The sequence below is a fragment of the Rhinoraja longicauda genome, chromosome 2, assembly GCF_053455715.1.
Source record: "Rhinoraja longicauda isolate Sanriku21f chromosome 2, sRhiLon1.1, whole genome shotgun sequence".
NCBI lineage: Eukaryota > Metazoa > Chordata > Chondrichthyes > Rajiformes > Arhynchobatidae > Rhinoraja > Rhinoraja longicauda.
The window spans coordinates 46,629,650-46,645,622 of record NC_135954.1 but is presented as its reverse complement, the minus strand read 5'-3'; the positions used below and the strand labels follow the sequence as shown (position 1 = coordinate 46,645,622).

General features: G+C 41.1%; 1 protein-coding gene across 2 annotated transcripts in view; it reads right to left on the bottom strand.

Moving 5' to 3' along the window:
* Window positions 1-15,973, bottom strand: part of LOC144604254 (adenylate cyclase type 1-like) — a 212,267-nt gene that overhangs the window by 178,635 nt on the left and 17,659 nt on the right. For both annotated transcript variants that reach the window (XM_078418491.1, XM_078418498.1), the window contains exons 3-4: window positions 15,625-15,743; window positions 897-1,008 (exon numbers count right to left, since the gene is read on the bottom strand). In XM_078418491.1, coding sequence (XP_078274617.1) covers window positions 897-1,008; window positions 15,625-15,743 — 231 coding nt within the window. The remainder of the gene's footprint in view (window positions 1-896; window positions 1,009-15,624; window positions 15,744-15,973) is intronic.

The window sequence follows — 15,973 nt, the reverse complement described above, 5'->3', positions numbered from 1 at the left end:
GCACAGAAATAATTCCTTTGATCTTCTTGAAATTACTGTGATGAAATCTTTAATGCACAGTTGAAAGAGAAGATCCAGTCCTGGTTTAAGATCACCTTCCACAGCATCAACATAGATATGTGTGCTTAAGTCTTTCATATGGGATTTGATCCCACAATCTTTCGCCTCAAAAGTAAGGGTGTTACCAACTGAACTATAGTGCTTCCTAAAATATTTTTGAGCTTTTCGTTTTTCAAAATATACACACAATTTGAATGTGAGTGCTATGTTCCTCTAGTTGCTTCTGAGTAGCTGGACAAGGAGGAGGCTAAATGCAACTGGCACCTTAACATCTTAAATTACATGGAGGACAAATACACGAACAAAGCCACAACAATTCATTACATCTTCAGTCATGAACCTCCCTCAGCCCTTCCCAAGTTTACTTAACAGGATTTATGAAACTTTCATCGTTTAGTCTTTGAAAATGATCCATTGAAATACAATGAAAACTGGACAGTTGCCTGCATGAGGAACAGATGGTAGGAAATGCTTTTCATGGCGCATTTACATTAAAAACATTGCCCATTAAGGTCCAGTTTAGATTTTGCACATTAACCGTTAATTTACACTAACTTTTAAATCCACTTATACCTATTTTTAATATGTATTTTGAAGTCAGATCGGTGGTCCCTCGATGTCAGTTGAAGTCTAAGTTATTGTCAACCATTGAGAATCTTTATTGAAAGGTCAGCAGAACAAATACACTGATATTTTCATTTTGGGAAACATTAATAATGTGCAATCTTACAAACGTGAAGAAGTGCAATACGTTAGGATCAACTCTTCATGACAAACCAATCCAGAGGAAAAGTAAACAAATGCCAAAGAAAGAAAATGTCAGAAAAAACACTTACCGTGGCCAGCTCGTCAAACTTGCCAAAGAGTTCATTTAAAAGCTTTACTAATTCTTGTGCGGTGCACTGCGATGCCAAACTTGTGAAGCCCACTATATCTGCAAACAGGATGCTGGGGAGAGGAGACAGAAATTGCATGTAAGTCCTATTTTATCAATTAAACACAGATAAATTCTAGGCATAAAAAAGTGAAAGTGATAAGCAGTGTGCTGACTGCACCAATGGCTTGCCATAACATAAATCCTTCAAACCATGATGTCTTGCCAGGGCCCCAAATATTATTCAAAAGAACAGGAGGGCAGCTGGCAGAACTCAGTGGGTCCGGCGGCATCTGTGTAGGGAAATGGACAGTCAAAGATTCAGGTGAAGACCCTTCATCGAGACTGAAAGAGTAGAGGGGACGTAGCCAAGAAAAAGAGGCATGAGGAAGAGTGGGGCAAGAGCTAGCAAACTGATGAATCTGCAAATCTTCATCACCAGTACTCGCCTATTATCTGCTGACTCTTGCTCCATCTTCCCGCCACCTTACACTGAGAATTAAGGAAATGCAGATGCTCCTTTATAAAAAAAGACACTAAGTGCTGGAGTAACTAGAGCAGCATCTCTGGAGAACAAGATCTCCATAGATACTGCCAGACCCACTAAGTTACTGCAGCACTTTGTGACTTTTTTTAATCTCTTTATACTGGCTACTTCCCCTCTACTCTTTCAATTCAGATGAAGGGTGCCATCCAAAACATTGACTATCCATTTCCCTCCACACCTACTGATTGACTTAGTGACTTCCTGCAGCTGGTCTTTTTTTACTACAGATTCCAGCTTTTGCAGTCTCCAGTGCCACACTAAATATTATTCTATGTACCAGAATGTTATAACATTGAAAATACCACTTGGTCACTACAGTTTTATTCCCCCATTAGACCGTCTGGAAGATGTTCCATCTGAAAATTACCTCTTGATGTATGTAAATGGCAAAAAAAAGTAAAGGGGAGTTGATGGGCTTGTGAGAGGCAACAAGTTGCAGAGCTATAAGGAAATTAATGGGTGAATGGAACTAATAAATTGCTCAGCTGGAATCTGGCAACAACTTGATAAACCAAATGTGCTCCTTCTATGTCATATTAAATAAAGTGACAAATAAGTAAGTACTAAAATGCACATTAAGATGGCACAACGTAGGAGCCCTTTCAATATGTCACAAGAAGGGCCATGATCTGAAACATTGCCTATATATTCCCTCCACAGATGCTGCCTGACTGCTGGGTTATTCCAGTGCTGTCTTGCAGATTGCAGCATTTGCAGTTAATAGCAAGCAAGATGTTCCATTGCACCTATTTCTCACTGTATTTATACACATGACAATATATCGACTTTACAAGACTCGACTCCTCATGCCCTGCTATGACTTCCTTGTCACAGAGGACTACCTAAAATGTGGCTTTACATAATAAATGTACAAGGCTGATTGGTTATGTACAAGGCTGATTGGTTTTCAAATAAAATTACATTAAGTAGCACATAAAAACAAGCACCATACGACATAATTTCCAGACCACATATTCCCAGTGACTTCCTTCAAGTTACCGATAAGGACTTTTGAGGAGGCATGAACTGAATGGCATGCAAAGGTTTTATGCCAATCACCGTGACAGAGGTCAGTTTGTGGTGAACCCAACCTGTGCCTTGCAGTCACCCCCACACAATACCCCATTTGCCACACAGGTCTATGTGTGCACAAAGCTCACGGATGCATTGAATACTCCCGCCAACTCCATGCCGCAGAGCAGCAAGTGGTAAATAGGCTACACTTCGCACAAATTGAATCCCTAACCATAGTCGGCCTGATGACTCTCTGTCTTCCGTCCAAGGACACTTTTCTTCCAAGTGATTTTGATAATAAACCAAGTAGTGAAAAAAAAAAAATTCAAAAATTAAAAAATATTTGTAAAAAAATTGATAATTATGTTGCTTAAAATATCTACAAAAGAATCACTTAACTTCACTTTTCTCTTTAGGTGAAGGGCAGCGACCTCCATTGGAATGAATGGAGCCACTCTTAAAGTGCCACGTATGGGTGGCATAAGGCGAAAAGGAAAGATGTCAAGCACATCTGAGTCCTACGTTCAGGTCATAACAGCAAAGTTGCTAAGTTTAACGGTGAGACCAGTGATAGAGCAGGAGGTTAGCCATTCATGTCTGGTCTCCCATGAGCTCCGCACTTCTGTACTGCAACATGTAGTCATTGAAATCTAAAAATGCACAAGCGTTTATACAGTGGTTTTCCACAAATCCACCAGTGTCTTTGGAGTGTGCGAGGAATCCGGAGCACCCAGAAAAACCCTGCGCGGTCACGGGGAGAACGTACAAACTCCTTACAGACAGCACCTGTGGTCAGGATCGAACCCAGATCTCTGGCGCTGTAAGGTAGCAACTCTACCACTGTGCCACCATGCCACCTCTGCTCTGTGCAATGTTCAAGGCAGTTACAAGAATTCAGGTAGGGTAGCTTCTTGACTTTGTAATCTAACTGCTGGAGCTTGTGTATATGACCAGAGGAAAAAAGACAGCATGGCTGAAATATCCAACAATCTTATATGGGAAGAATCTATCCATTCTAGATCAAGGGTGTCTTGTGACGCAGTTACTACTAAGTACAGAACAAACCATTTCTCCTTCAGAGTCACATGACAAAAAATAAACAATGTACATGATGCATTCCATTGTATCTCTGTACAGATACTTGTAAACTGAAGCGACATTTTGATCTGTTAAATTTATTCATTTTAATCTTAAATTAAGCAAAAAATGTAATCAGATTTCATGACGGACAGGGAAATTCCAAACAAGTTTCTCATCAGTAATTTGAAAGAATTACTGATTGCTAAACACTTATTTAGAAAATAATGCAAGGGTAATGGTTGATTCTGGAACAAGCTAAACACACAAGAACATGTGATAGAATATAGAATATTGAACAGTACAGTACAGGAACAGTCCCTATAGCCCACAAAGTCTGTGCTGAACATGATGCCAAATTAAAGTAAGCCTTTCTGCCTGCCTGCCTGATAATGGGATTTAGACATTAGACTAGAGATACAGTGTGGAAACAGGCCGTTCGACCCACCGAGTCCATACACAAGCACTATCCAACACAATAGGGACAATTTACATTTTTTTACCAATGCCAATTAACCTACAAACCTGTACATCTTTGGAGTGTGGAAGGAAACCAGAGCACCTGGAGAAAACCCAAAGGGAGAAGGTACAAACTCCTTACAGACAGCACCCGCAGTCAGGATCGAACCCGGGTCTCTGGCACCGTAAAGCAGCAACTCTATCACTGCGTCACTGTGCCACCCTATATAAGTGTTTTACAACTGGAGATCTGGTGCAATGTTGGTGCTATGCCCCAATTACGTACTAATACGAGTAGCCAGAAGTCCTTTAAACATCCCAGGAACATCACTATAACACAGGCAAATTGCAGATCCCATCCAATCACACAGTTCAGCTAAAGGACCTTACCAATTCTATTCAATATCACCACCACAGATAGGAAAGGAGAAGGGAGTCATTCTGGCAGAGATGTGTGGGATCCACAGCAGTCCCTATGGTTTCCAAGGGCTTGGTGAGGACTCCTGTACCTCCAAACACCACAAGTAGTACATTTCTGGAAAGTTCAACCTTCTTTTGTCAGTGGTCTGTTCAAACATCTGGATGAATATTGAAATCAGGCATGTGCCTATTACATAATGGCACATAACGTTTAGATTATTATTGTCATGTGTACCAAGGTACAGTGAAAAACTATTGTCTGCATGCTCTCCAGTCAATGACAAAACTATACATGATTACAATCAAGCCGTCCACAGTGCACCGAAAGAGACTTTGCATTGTTCAAATGTCATGTGGAAAATTGAACATAGAGCCCAATGTGTCCGCTGACATTAATGACCCGACTAATACAATAAACTTCCAGTTTTGCATTGTTGTGCTTTGGAAATATTTTGCTGCTGAGATAAAACCAAATGCAACGACCCTTTAAAATAATGTATGTAATTTCAAGATTTACTAATTACTTAATGTGTAATGTTACTCTAATATTTTAACTAATTAAAGTGTAATATTACTCTGATCAAGACTCCACTGAACACAGCGCTAAGTGCAAAACAGATGAATCCGCTACAGATTAGAGATACAATGGTTATGGTTTCTGCGTTCGAGAGCATAGGTTTACCAACAATATCTGACAACATTTCATTAATGCAATGAAGTCTCAGTTGCTTCCGTTTGTTTAATTGGAATCAACTTCAAAAGCAAATTGACATACTGTAACAGCTAAATAACAAGGATATCAGCAGCAGGATATGCTGTATGACACTTCAAGGAGCGTTTTAATATTCCCTTGAACACATTCATGCTGTTTACACATCTGGATCAGTCTGTGCCTAGAACTGAGCTGCCCAGTCCTCCAGAAACATTCCTAGTTGATTTACTGCAACTTCACACTGTGACAAAAAACATTGAATACATAGTTGAGATGGTTAGCATTTGAAATTAATTCAAATTTGTTTCATAGAAACATAAAAAATAGGTGCAGGAGCAGGTCATTCGGCCCTTCGAGCCAGCACCGCCATTCATTGTGATCATGGCTGATCGTCCACAATCAATAACCCGTGCCTGCCTTCTCCCCATATCTCTTGATTCCACTAGCCCCAAGAGCTCTATCTAACTTTCATTTGAGGCCCATAAATTGAACTGCTTTTTGCATGTAGATAATATATTCCAAATGTACTTCAAATAAAAGCCAGAGAGCCAGGGAGCCAGAGAGCCAGAGAGCCAGAGAGCCAGAGAGCCAGGGGGCCAGGGGGCCAGGGAGCCAGAAAGCCAGAGAGCCAGAGAACCAGAGAACCAGGGAGCCAGGGAGCCAGAGAGCCAGAGAGCCAGGGAGCCAGAGAGCCAGGGAGCCAGGGAGCCAGAGAGCCAGGGAGCCAGAGAGAGAGAGAGAGAGAGACAGCACCAAAGTGTGACAACTGTAAAATGCAAAGCTGAGCAGGTCAGGGAATGTCCAGGAGGTCAGGCAATGTTGGCAGTGAGAGAAAAAGTGAGCCTATGTAATTATAGACAGGCTATCTACAGCAGGATTCACCAGTTCAGGTGCAAACAGAAAAAAATGAGTTGCCTGAAGTCACTAAATTCAATAACGGATCCAGAAGGCAGCAAAAGACAGAAAATGGAGTGCTGTTCCTCAAAGCAAATGTTGGATCTCATTGTAGTTTCATTTTAGTTTAATTTATTGTCACATGTACCAAGTTACAGTGGAAAGCTTTTGTGGCGTGCTAACCAGTCAGCAGAAAGACAATATATGATTACAATCAAGCCATTTACAGTGTATAGATACATGATAAGGGAATAACGTTTAGTTCAAGGTAAAGCCAGCAAAGGCCGGTCAAGGATAGCCCGAGGGTCAACAAAGAGTTAGGTAGTAGTTCAGGACTGCTCTCTGGTTGTGGTAGGATAATTCAGTTGCCTGATAACAGCTAGGAAGAAACTGTCCCTGAATCTGGAGGTGTGGGTTTTCACACTTCTATACCTTTTGCCTGATGGGAGAGGGGAGAAGAGGGAGTGGCCAGGGTGCGACTCGTCCTTGATTATGCTGCTGGCCTTGCCGAGGCAGCATAAGGTATAAATGGAGTCAATAGAAGGGAGATTAGTTTGTGTGATGGTATGGGCTGTGTCCACAATTCGCTGCAATTTCTTGCGGTCTTGGATACTGTTCCCAAACCAAGCTGTGATGCTTCCTGATAACATGCTTTCTATGGTGCATTTGTAGAAGTTGGTGAGAGTTGTAGGGGACATGCCAAACTTCCTAAGCCTTCTAAAGAAGTAGACGTTGGTGTGCTTTCTTAGACGTTGCTTTAATATGGGTGGTCCAGGAGAACTTGTTGATGATATTGACTGTCAGGAATTTGAAGTTTTCAAACAACTCTACTTCGGCACCATCAATGCAGACTGGGGTATGTGTACTGCTTCACTTCCTGAAGTCGATCACTATCTCCTTTGTCTTGCTGACATTGAGAAAAAGGTTGGTGTCTTGACACCAGGACACGAGGTTCTCAATCTCCTTCCTGTACTCTGTCTCATCATTACTTGATATCCAGCCCACAATGGTGGCATCGTCTGCAAATTTGAAAATTGAATTAGATTTATACATGGTTGCGCAGTCGCGGGTGTACAAGGAGTAAAGGGGGCTGGGAACACATCCTTGCGGAGCCCTCGTGTTGAGGATTATGGTAGAAGATGATGGCATTGGCATCATCCGTGATCCTGGTTTGTCAGTAGGCAAACTGCAGTGGGTCAAGGCCGCTGGGTAGACTGGATTTGGGAGAACGCAGCAACGGGGTACTAATTGAGAATGATCAGCCATGATCACATTGAATGGCGGTGCTGGCTCGAAGGGCCGAATGGCCTCCTCCTGCATCTATTGTCTATTGTCTAATATGTTCCATAACTATTACATTTTCAAAGCATTTCATGATGGTGGATGTCAAGGACACTGTACGGTAGTCGTTATGGTATGAGGTCTTGCTTTTCTTCGGCACTGGGATGATGGTGATGCTCGTGAAGCAGGTGGGCACCTCAGAACAGAGTGGGGAGAGATTAAAGATGTCCGCAAATACTCCCGCTAGCTGGTCCGTGCAGCTACCAAGCACACGGCCAAGAACTCCATCTGGGCCAGTTACTTTGCTTGGGTTTACCCTCGGGAAGGCCGGTCTAAACTCTGCTACAGTCACCCTGGGGAGAGGCACACTGGAGTCAGAAGGGCCAGGTGTCATAACCCTGTTGGCCTTTTGTTGGAAGCGAGCATAGAAAGCATTCAGTTCATCGGGTAGGGTCGCACTATCACCAATGATGTGGCCTGACCTTGTTTTGCAGCCAGTTATCTTATTCAGACCTTGCCACATTCTCCGTGTGTCCGAGTGAAAATACTGGGACTCAAGTTTGTCCTGGTTTGTCTCTTGGCATCCTTAATAGCGTTGCAGAGATCATAGAAGGCCTTCTTGTACCGCTCGGGCTCGTTTGACGTATGCAGCAGACCTGGCCTTAACCTGTGAATGTACCTTGCAGTTCATCCATGGTTTCTGGTTGGGGAACCCTTGGATTGACTTTGTTGGCACACAGTCTTGCACGCACATGCTGATGAAGTCAGTCACGGCAGTGATGTACTCATTCAGGTTAGATTCAGGTAATCTCCGAATGTGGACGAGTCCACTGACTCGAACCAGTCGCGTCAGATGTCATCCATGTCCGTTGACCAGCAATTCACAACTCTCTGTAAAGGATCCTCCTGCTTAAATTTTTGTTTATAGATGAAGCACAGCTAGGTGATCAGATTTCCCGAAATGTGGTACAGCTACAGAGCTGTAGACATTTTTTATTGATGTGTAGCAGTGATCAAGGGTGTTATAACAGTACATGTATGCTTAGAATGTGCAGAAAAGAACTGCAGATGCTGGTTTAAACCGAAAATAGGCACAATAAGCTATAGTAACTCAGCGGGTCAGACAGCATCTCTGGAGAAAAGGAATAGGTGATGTTTTGGGTCAAGATACTGAAGCGTCACCTATTCGACCCGAAACGTCACCTATTCCTTTTCTCCAGAGATGCTATCTGACCCTTTAAGTTACTCCATCGTTTTGTGTCTATCTTATGTTTAGAATGTATTTCTTATTCTAGTTTTTGTGGATTTAAATATATTTTGTGGTATTTTGCAGAGTAGCTATCTTTTAGTTTTATTAGATATCTGTGAAAGGAATTATGTGTGTTCACCAAATGCAAGCAACAGGATGATCCATAACTTAAGCTGACTTTAAAATAATAGTTGGAAGCATTGATGCAGAGCTATCTATTTCCTAGTGCCCTTCCACACAGAAGAGCCTGGTTAATTTTCAGAGCTTCCTAATGGGGCTACAAACTGTTGCAACAAAGACAATGTCAGCATTCCCTTGGACTTGGACAATATTGCCCTCTTTAAAAATTCTCGTGGAAAATGTGCTGATAAAAAGCAATGAAACCTTGTGACAACTCTGCACGTATGTTTAATTTGAATTTTTGTCCAATATGCAAATGATCAAGGACTCTTTGAATGTTTCTCTCGCTCTCTCGTGAAAAACACATTTTATTTTGTATTGATGAAAAATAAACTGCTAGTGTGGGTTTACAGAACACCTAACCGGCAGTTATCACACTCCCACTCCCCATTAAATGTTTGTAAACGTGCCATTAATTCCAGCCTGTGAAGTAACTGCATGTATCACTGGGTTGATCACTTCATAATAAACCTGATTTATAACGGAAATGTTGTTGCCTCAATGCCAAGGCATTAACTGTAGATATCTCATGTTAAAGAAATTTAAATAGCAGAATTTCAAAATGACATTTCAAATAAGCAACAATATCTTGTGGTTAATTCTAATGTAATATTTCCAGGAAAAAATCACAAAATTGTGCAAAAATTTGGAATATATCCACCACCCTCTGTGAAAACGTCCCTTTAAATCTTTCCCTTCTCACCTTAAGCCTACGTCCTCTCTTTTAAATTCCCCTACCCTGGAAAAAAAGGCTGTGACAACCCATCTTATCTCCGTCTCCAACCACAGCTCAGGCACGTTCTCACATTTCAATGTTGAATTCAGATCTCAGCATCAGCTTACACATGTAGATTGTGACATTCAACTCCATTTTTCTGTTACATATCTAAGCCCCTTCCTTCACTGTCGCTGAATTATCTTGCCCAGTATTCAATGTTAGATAAATTGCAATATCAACAGGGAAGCCAAAAGCATTTCTTAACTTCCATCATTACATTTGTTCATTTGTCATTGATTCTACCCAGTCTGATCTAACGTTATTGCCAATATAACTAATACACAAATGAACTTCAAACTACACATCTTTGTCATCAGAGTAAGATCAACATCCACTTCTTCTTTAATATCCCCCAGTGTGTACGGTTTTATTGATTTTCAAAATTATGCAATGATACATTTAGTTTAGAAGTTCATAATTCATCGAAGCAGAGTTAGGCCATTTGGCCCATTGAGTACACTCTGCCATTCTATCATGGCTGATCTATCTTTCCCTCTCAATTCCATTTACCTGCCTTCTCCCCAAACCTTTGGCACCCAATGACTTGGCCTCCACAGCTGTCTGTGGCAATGAATTCCACAGGTTCACCAAACTCTGACTAAAGAAATCCTTATCTCCTTTCTAAAAGTACATCCTTTTATTCTGAGGATGTGTCCTCTGGTCCTAGACTCTTCTACTAGTGGAAACGTACTCTCCACATCCACTCTATCCAGACCTTCATTATTCAGTAAATTTCAATGAGATCCCCCCCTTCAAAACTCCAGCGAGTATAGACCCAGAAACATCAAATGCTCATCATATGTTAACCCAATCATCCCTGGGATCATTCTCATAAACCTCCTCTGGACCCTCCTCTCAACCTGCAAATTAACCTTTTGGGGAATCCTGCACCAGCACTCCCAAGTCCATTTAATAATAATAATAATAATGCATTACATTTATACAGCGCTTTTCAAACACTCAAAGACGCTTTACAGGGATTACTAGAACATAGAGAAGTGAATAAATAGATAAATAAGTAAACGAACAGAAAAAGGAGACAGAAGGTGAGGTGACGGTCAGTGGTTGAAGGCAGTGCTGAACAGGTGAGACTTCAGTGATGTTTTGAATGTGGTGAGTGAGGAGGAGTCTCTGACGGTTTGGGGTAGTGAGTTCCATAGGGTGGGAGCAGCGATGGAGAAAGCCCTGTCCCCCCAGGATCTGAGTTTGGTCCGGATGGGGGGGACAGGAGGTTGGCAGCAGCAGAGCGGAGGGTACGGGTGGGAGTGTGCCTGTGGAGGAGGTCAGTCAGGTAGGATGGGGCCAGGTTATGGAGGGCTTTGTAGGTCATGAGGAGGATTTTGTACTGGATTCTCTGGGGGATGGGGAATTTGCACCTCTGATTCCTTAATCCTCTCTCCGTACAGAAAATAGTCTATGTCTTTATTCCTAGGCACCAAAGTGCATGACTGCACATTTTGCTACGCTGTATTCCATCAGCCACTTTGTTGCCCACTCTCCCAATCTGTCCAAGTCTTTCGGCTGCCTCCTTGCTTCCTCTACACTACCTGCCCTTCACCTATCATTGTATCATCAGCAAACTTGGCCATAAAGTCATCAGTTCCATCATCCAAATTATTTATATACAACAAGAAAAGTTGCGGACCCAACACCAACCCTTGCGGAACACCAAAGATCGACACAAAATCCTAGAGCAACTCATCGGGACACAGCATCTCTGGAGAGAAGGAATGGGTAACGTTTCGGGTTGAGACCCTTCTTCAGGCTGACGTCAGGGGGGAGGGAGGTAGATAGATAAGGAAGTGTGAAGGTGTGAAAACAGAGCAAAGGGAAGAGGAATCAAGGAAAATGTGGAATAGATCATTGTTAATTGGGAGAAGGTAACAACAAAGCAAACAGAGATAAAATATAATCAGAGACAGAAAGACTGGTCGGAGAACTGGGAACGGGGAGAGGATGGAGAGAGAGAGAAAGCAAGGGTTACTTGAAGTTAGAGAGGTCAATGTTCATACCGCTGGGGTGTAAGCTGCCCAAGCAAAATATGAGGTGCTGTTTGCGCTCCAATTTACGCTGGGCCTCACTGTGACAATGGAGGAGGCACAGGACAGAAAGGTCAATGTGGGAATGGAGGGGTTAAAGTGCTCAGCAACCGGGAGATCAGGTGGGTTCAGGCGGACTGAGCGTTGGTGTTCAGCTAAACTATCGCTGAGCCTGCACTTGGTCTCTCCGATATACAGGAGTCTACACCTGGAACAGCGGATACAGTAGATGAGGTTGGAGGAGGTGCAAGTGAACCTCTGCCTCACCTGAAAAGATTGTCGGGGTCCTTGGACGGAGTCGAGGGGGGTGGTATAGGGACAGGTATTGATTCAACACATTGCAGAACACCACTAGTCACAAACAACCAACCAGAAAATGAATAAATGAATGATACTTTACTCCCCCTATATTCCCACTCCTTTTGCCATTCAGCCAAACGTCTACCCATACTAGTATCTTCTCTCTCTCATGTCAAAGGTTTCAAACGTCTTTTATTGTCACATGTACCAATTAAGGTACAGTGATATGTGAATTACCACACAGCCATACGGAAAAAAAAGCAACAAGACACACAAATACATAAAAGTTAACATAAACATCCACCACAGCAGATTCCCCACATTCCTCACTGTGATGGAAGTCAAAAAAGTCCAGTCTTCTTCCTCTTTATTAATAGCCTCTCATTCTTGTTTAGCAGCCTCATGTGTGGCTTTATCAAAGGCCTTCTGAGAAACCAAGTAAATAACAACCACCCACTCACCTTTGTCTATCCTGCTATTCACCGCCTCAAAGAATTCCAACAGATTTGTCAGGCAAGATCTCCCCTTCAGAAAACCATGCTGACTTCAGCCTATTTTATGGTAGGCACAAAATGCTGGAGTAACTCAGCGGGTCAGGCAGCATCACGGGAGAGAAGAAATGGGTGACGTTTCGGGTCAAGACCCTTCTTCAGACTGATGTCAGGGGAGGGGGTGGGACAAAGGTAGGATGTAGTCAGAGACAGGAAGAATGGTGGGAGAACTGGGAAGGGGGAGGGGATAGAGAGGGGAAGCAGGGACTACCTGAAGTGGGAGAAGTCAATGTTCATAGCCTATTTTATCATGGCGTTTCTAAATACTCGGAAACCTCATCTTTAATAATGGACTCAAAAATCTTACCAATCACAGAAGTCAGGCTAAGCGGCCTATAGTTTCCCCTCTTTTCTCTCACACCCTTCTTGAACAGCGGAGTAATATTTCTAATTTTCCAGTCTGGGACCACCCTGACTCTAATGATTCTTGAAAGATCATTACTAATGCCTCCACAATCTCTAAATCTACATCCTTCAGAAATACTATTTCTGCCCAATGACTTTACCAATGATACTCACAATTAATCTTCAATCCTTAAGTATCTTAAAGGACATAAATCATAAAATATTTACAGATTTTACTATGATATTCGAGACTGTTTCATCCACTTGATCTAGTTGGCTGGAAAGCTTTGTGGCTTACATTTGACAAAATAGTCGCATGGCAGTCTTCTTAAAATCTGAACAAGCTTCACGACATAGTCCAGTTCAAATTTTTAATTTCTGAAACCTCCTTCATGAATAATACAATAATTGACCATCATCACAGGCAATAATATGCAAAGTGTCCCAGATATTCAATTACAATGTAGTTGCTGACTAACGAGGGAGAGAATATTACAAATTAGTTCCATTCGAACAAGATGCGAAATAACATTTGCTTTAACGCGCAAAATCAAATGTCCAAAAGCATGCTGAAATTCAAATATAAGGCAAATCAATGATCAATCTTTCCTAAAATATGACAGTGTCACTGAGAAAAGGAAGCATCCCATATTGTACCCAAATGCTCAAGGTGACTTGTTTGAGGATATATGTCACACATTGCTGCATAGATAATGGAGTTTACTGCAATGATATTCCTGATGATAATTGACATAAGTAAATCCATCTTGTGTACACCACAGCAATGAAAGTAAAAATCCAATAAACTTTGAACGAATATGATACTCAGAAGGGGGCTAGCCGTGCACAGGGTTCAGATTCATTTGGAGAGACCATTTCTATCATTCAATGAGTGTCAGATCCTTCATTCTCAATTGGATGTCTCTGAATTTAATAAGGATCAAACTGCCTTGTTGAAGCTTATCTGAATCTTTTTCTTATGGATTTTGTGAAATATTGTTACATCAGAAATCGATTCCAAGAAAAGGCTAGTGATTACTAGTAAAGCACATTGAAATTGCTGCCCATCTGCTAAATAAAGACATTAATGTCTGTTGTAACTAGTCCTTTAGCAATACATAATAAATGCACAATGAACATTAATTTATGCAGAACACAATCAGCTATTGAACTCAGAATTGTTCCAATTGCAACAGATATCTCAAGCCCATCTTTCCTAACATTTATACCATATAAAAAACTGTATAAAGTGTGATATATGATGTTCCAAAAGGAAGGAGATAATAAATAATGTTTTATCACAAAAACATTCTTTCTACCTTTCTACAACCTATCCCAATGCCATCCATATTTCAGCTCATGTGCAACAGAATATCTTTCTGTGTCGTTGACCATCCAGACTTGACCATTCAAATGTCTTCCTGACCAGCCTCCCTGATTCTACCTTTCATAAATTTGAAGTCACATAAATAGCTCTGGCCTGTGAATATCAAAAACCCGTTCACTTATCTCCACCCGACTTGTTGATCTTTGTTGCTTCCTGAGTAAGTATTATTTCAATTTAAACCTTTGTCCAAATTCTCTAAGATCTCACCGATCTTCACCTTTCCAACCTTCCAAGCCTCAGAGATATCAGTACATGTCCATTTCTTATAGAGCGACATAGTGGTGCATTTAATGGATATGCTGCCTCACACCTAATCCTAATCTGCAATACTGTATGTGCAGAGATTGCACACCTCCCTGTACCTGCATTTATTTCCTTCAGATGCTAGTTTTCTCCAACATCCCAATCAGGTGAATAGAAGAATTGGAGTAATTAACAGGAATGTGGGGAAAATATATTCCACCGAAAATTAGTGGTGAAATCAGATTGGTCGATTAGCAAGCATGAGCCAAATGGCTCCCTTCCATGTTGTAAGTCGATATGGAAAATATTCATCCATAATTTACATTACTTTATCATTAGCAGCCACAAGGCTTTAAACTCTGGAATTCCCATCCATACCACTCCCCCCCCCCCCCCCCCCCCACCCCCCTCTCCCCCCACCACCACCATTCTATTTGCCTCTTCCGATCTGATCATTTAGGAAACTTCTTTAAAACTAAATCTTTGGCTAAGATAGCAGCATAGTCATCGAGTCATTAAACTACACATCTTGTAAGCAGGCCCATTGGCCTCTTCATGACTTCTTCAAAAAAATCTACCAGTCTGTCCCAATAATTGTTTATGTGTCTCATTGTCATACATTGTTTGACAGCACTTCTCTGAACTCTCAGAGACATCTTGCTATGGTAAAATACAACTTGTTCTTGTTGCAGTTCCATATTAAACCAAAACATCATGGCTGTCGAAATGAATGTGCAGATGAGAGATTTGAAACTAATTTATTAAACTGTTCCTTTCAATAAACTCATCTGTTAGAAGTCAATATAATAGTTGTAGCCTTCAGTAATTTTAATGGGTTTTATTCACTGAAAAAGTGTGCTTCAGTAATCAATATTTTTAAAATAATTCTTATCACAGCAATATTAAACTGATGTTTAACAACTTCTTGCTTCCTCATCGTCATAGCCCTGGCAGGAATGTCACATTGAATGAGTCTTATGCCACAATACACAATTTAAAATATATAAAATGTTCATTTTTATTTGGCATGGCAGCTCTCCCATGCACTAATCTCCTCTGCATTATAAATGTACAACATATTGTTCTATGGTAACTTTGGACTTTGTACTTCAAGATATTTAAAGCATTTCATGTATCATTCACAAGTAATCGATCATAACACGACTGTACATGAATAATTAGTTGCAACATCTGAGTGAAAGATTCTAACGTACCTGACATTGTCGTGTCTTTGGATGTATATTTTATGAAATATCCTTTCTGGAGGTTTTAGGAAATCTTCCTTCATTTCCATTGCTACATTTCTGGGCAACAGGCTCATTAGAAGTCGTTCCTGTGGGGATAATTACAGATGAAATATAAATAAATAATCAATGTATCTGTGTATTTTATAGGAAGTTATTAGATGTTTAAGAAATTACTGAAACTATTTATACATCTATTTGGTTAACATAACTTATGCATTTCTGTGTTATCTAAAATGAATTAAAGTAACTTTATTCATTCAGACCTTAAGGTATTGCAAACACTGTCAGATTCCAGAGTAGCCTGCAAAATGACAAT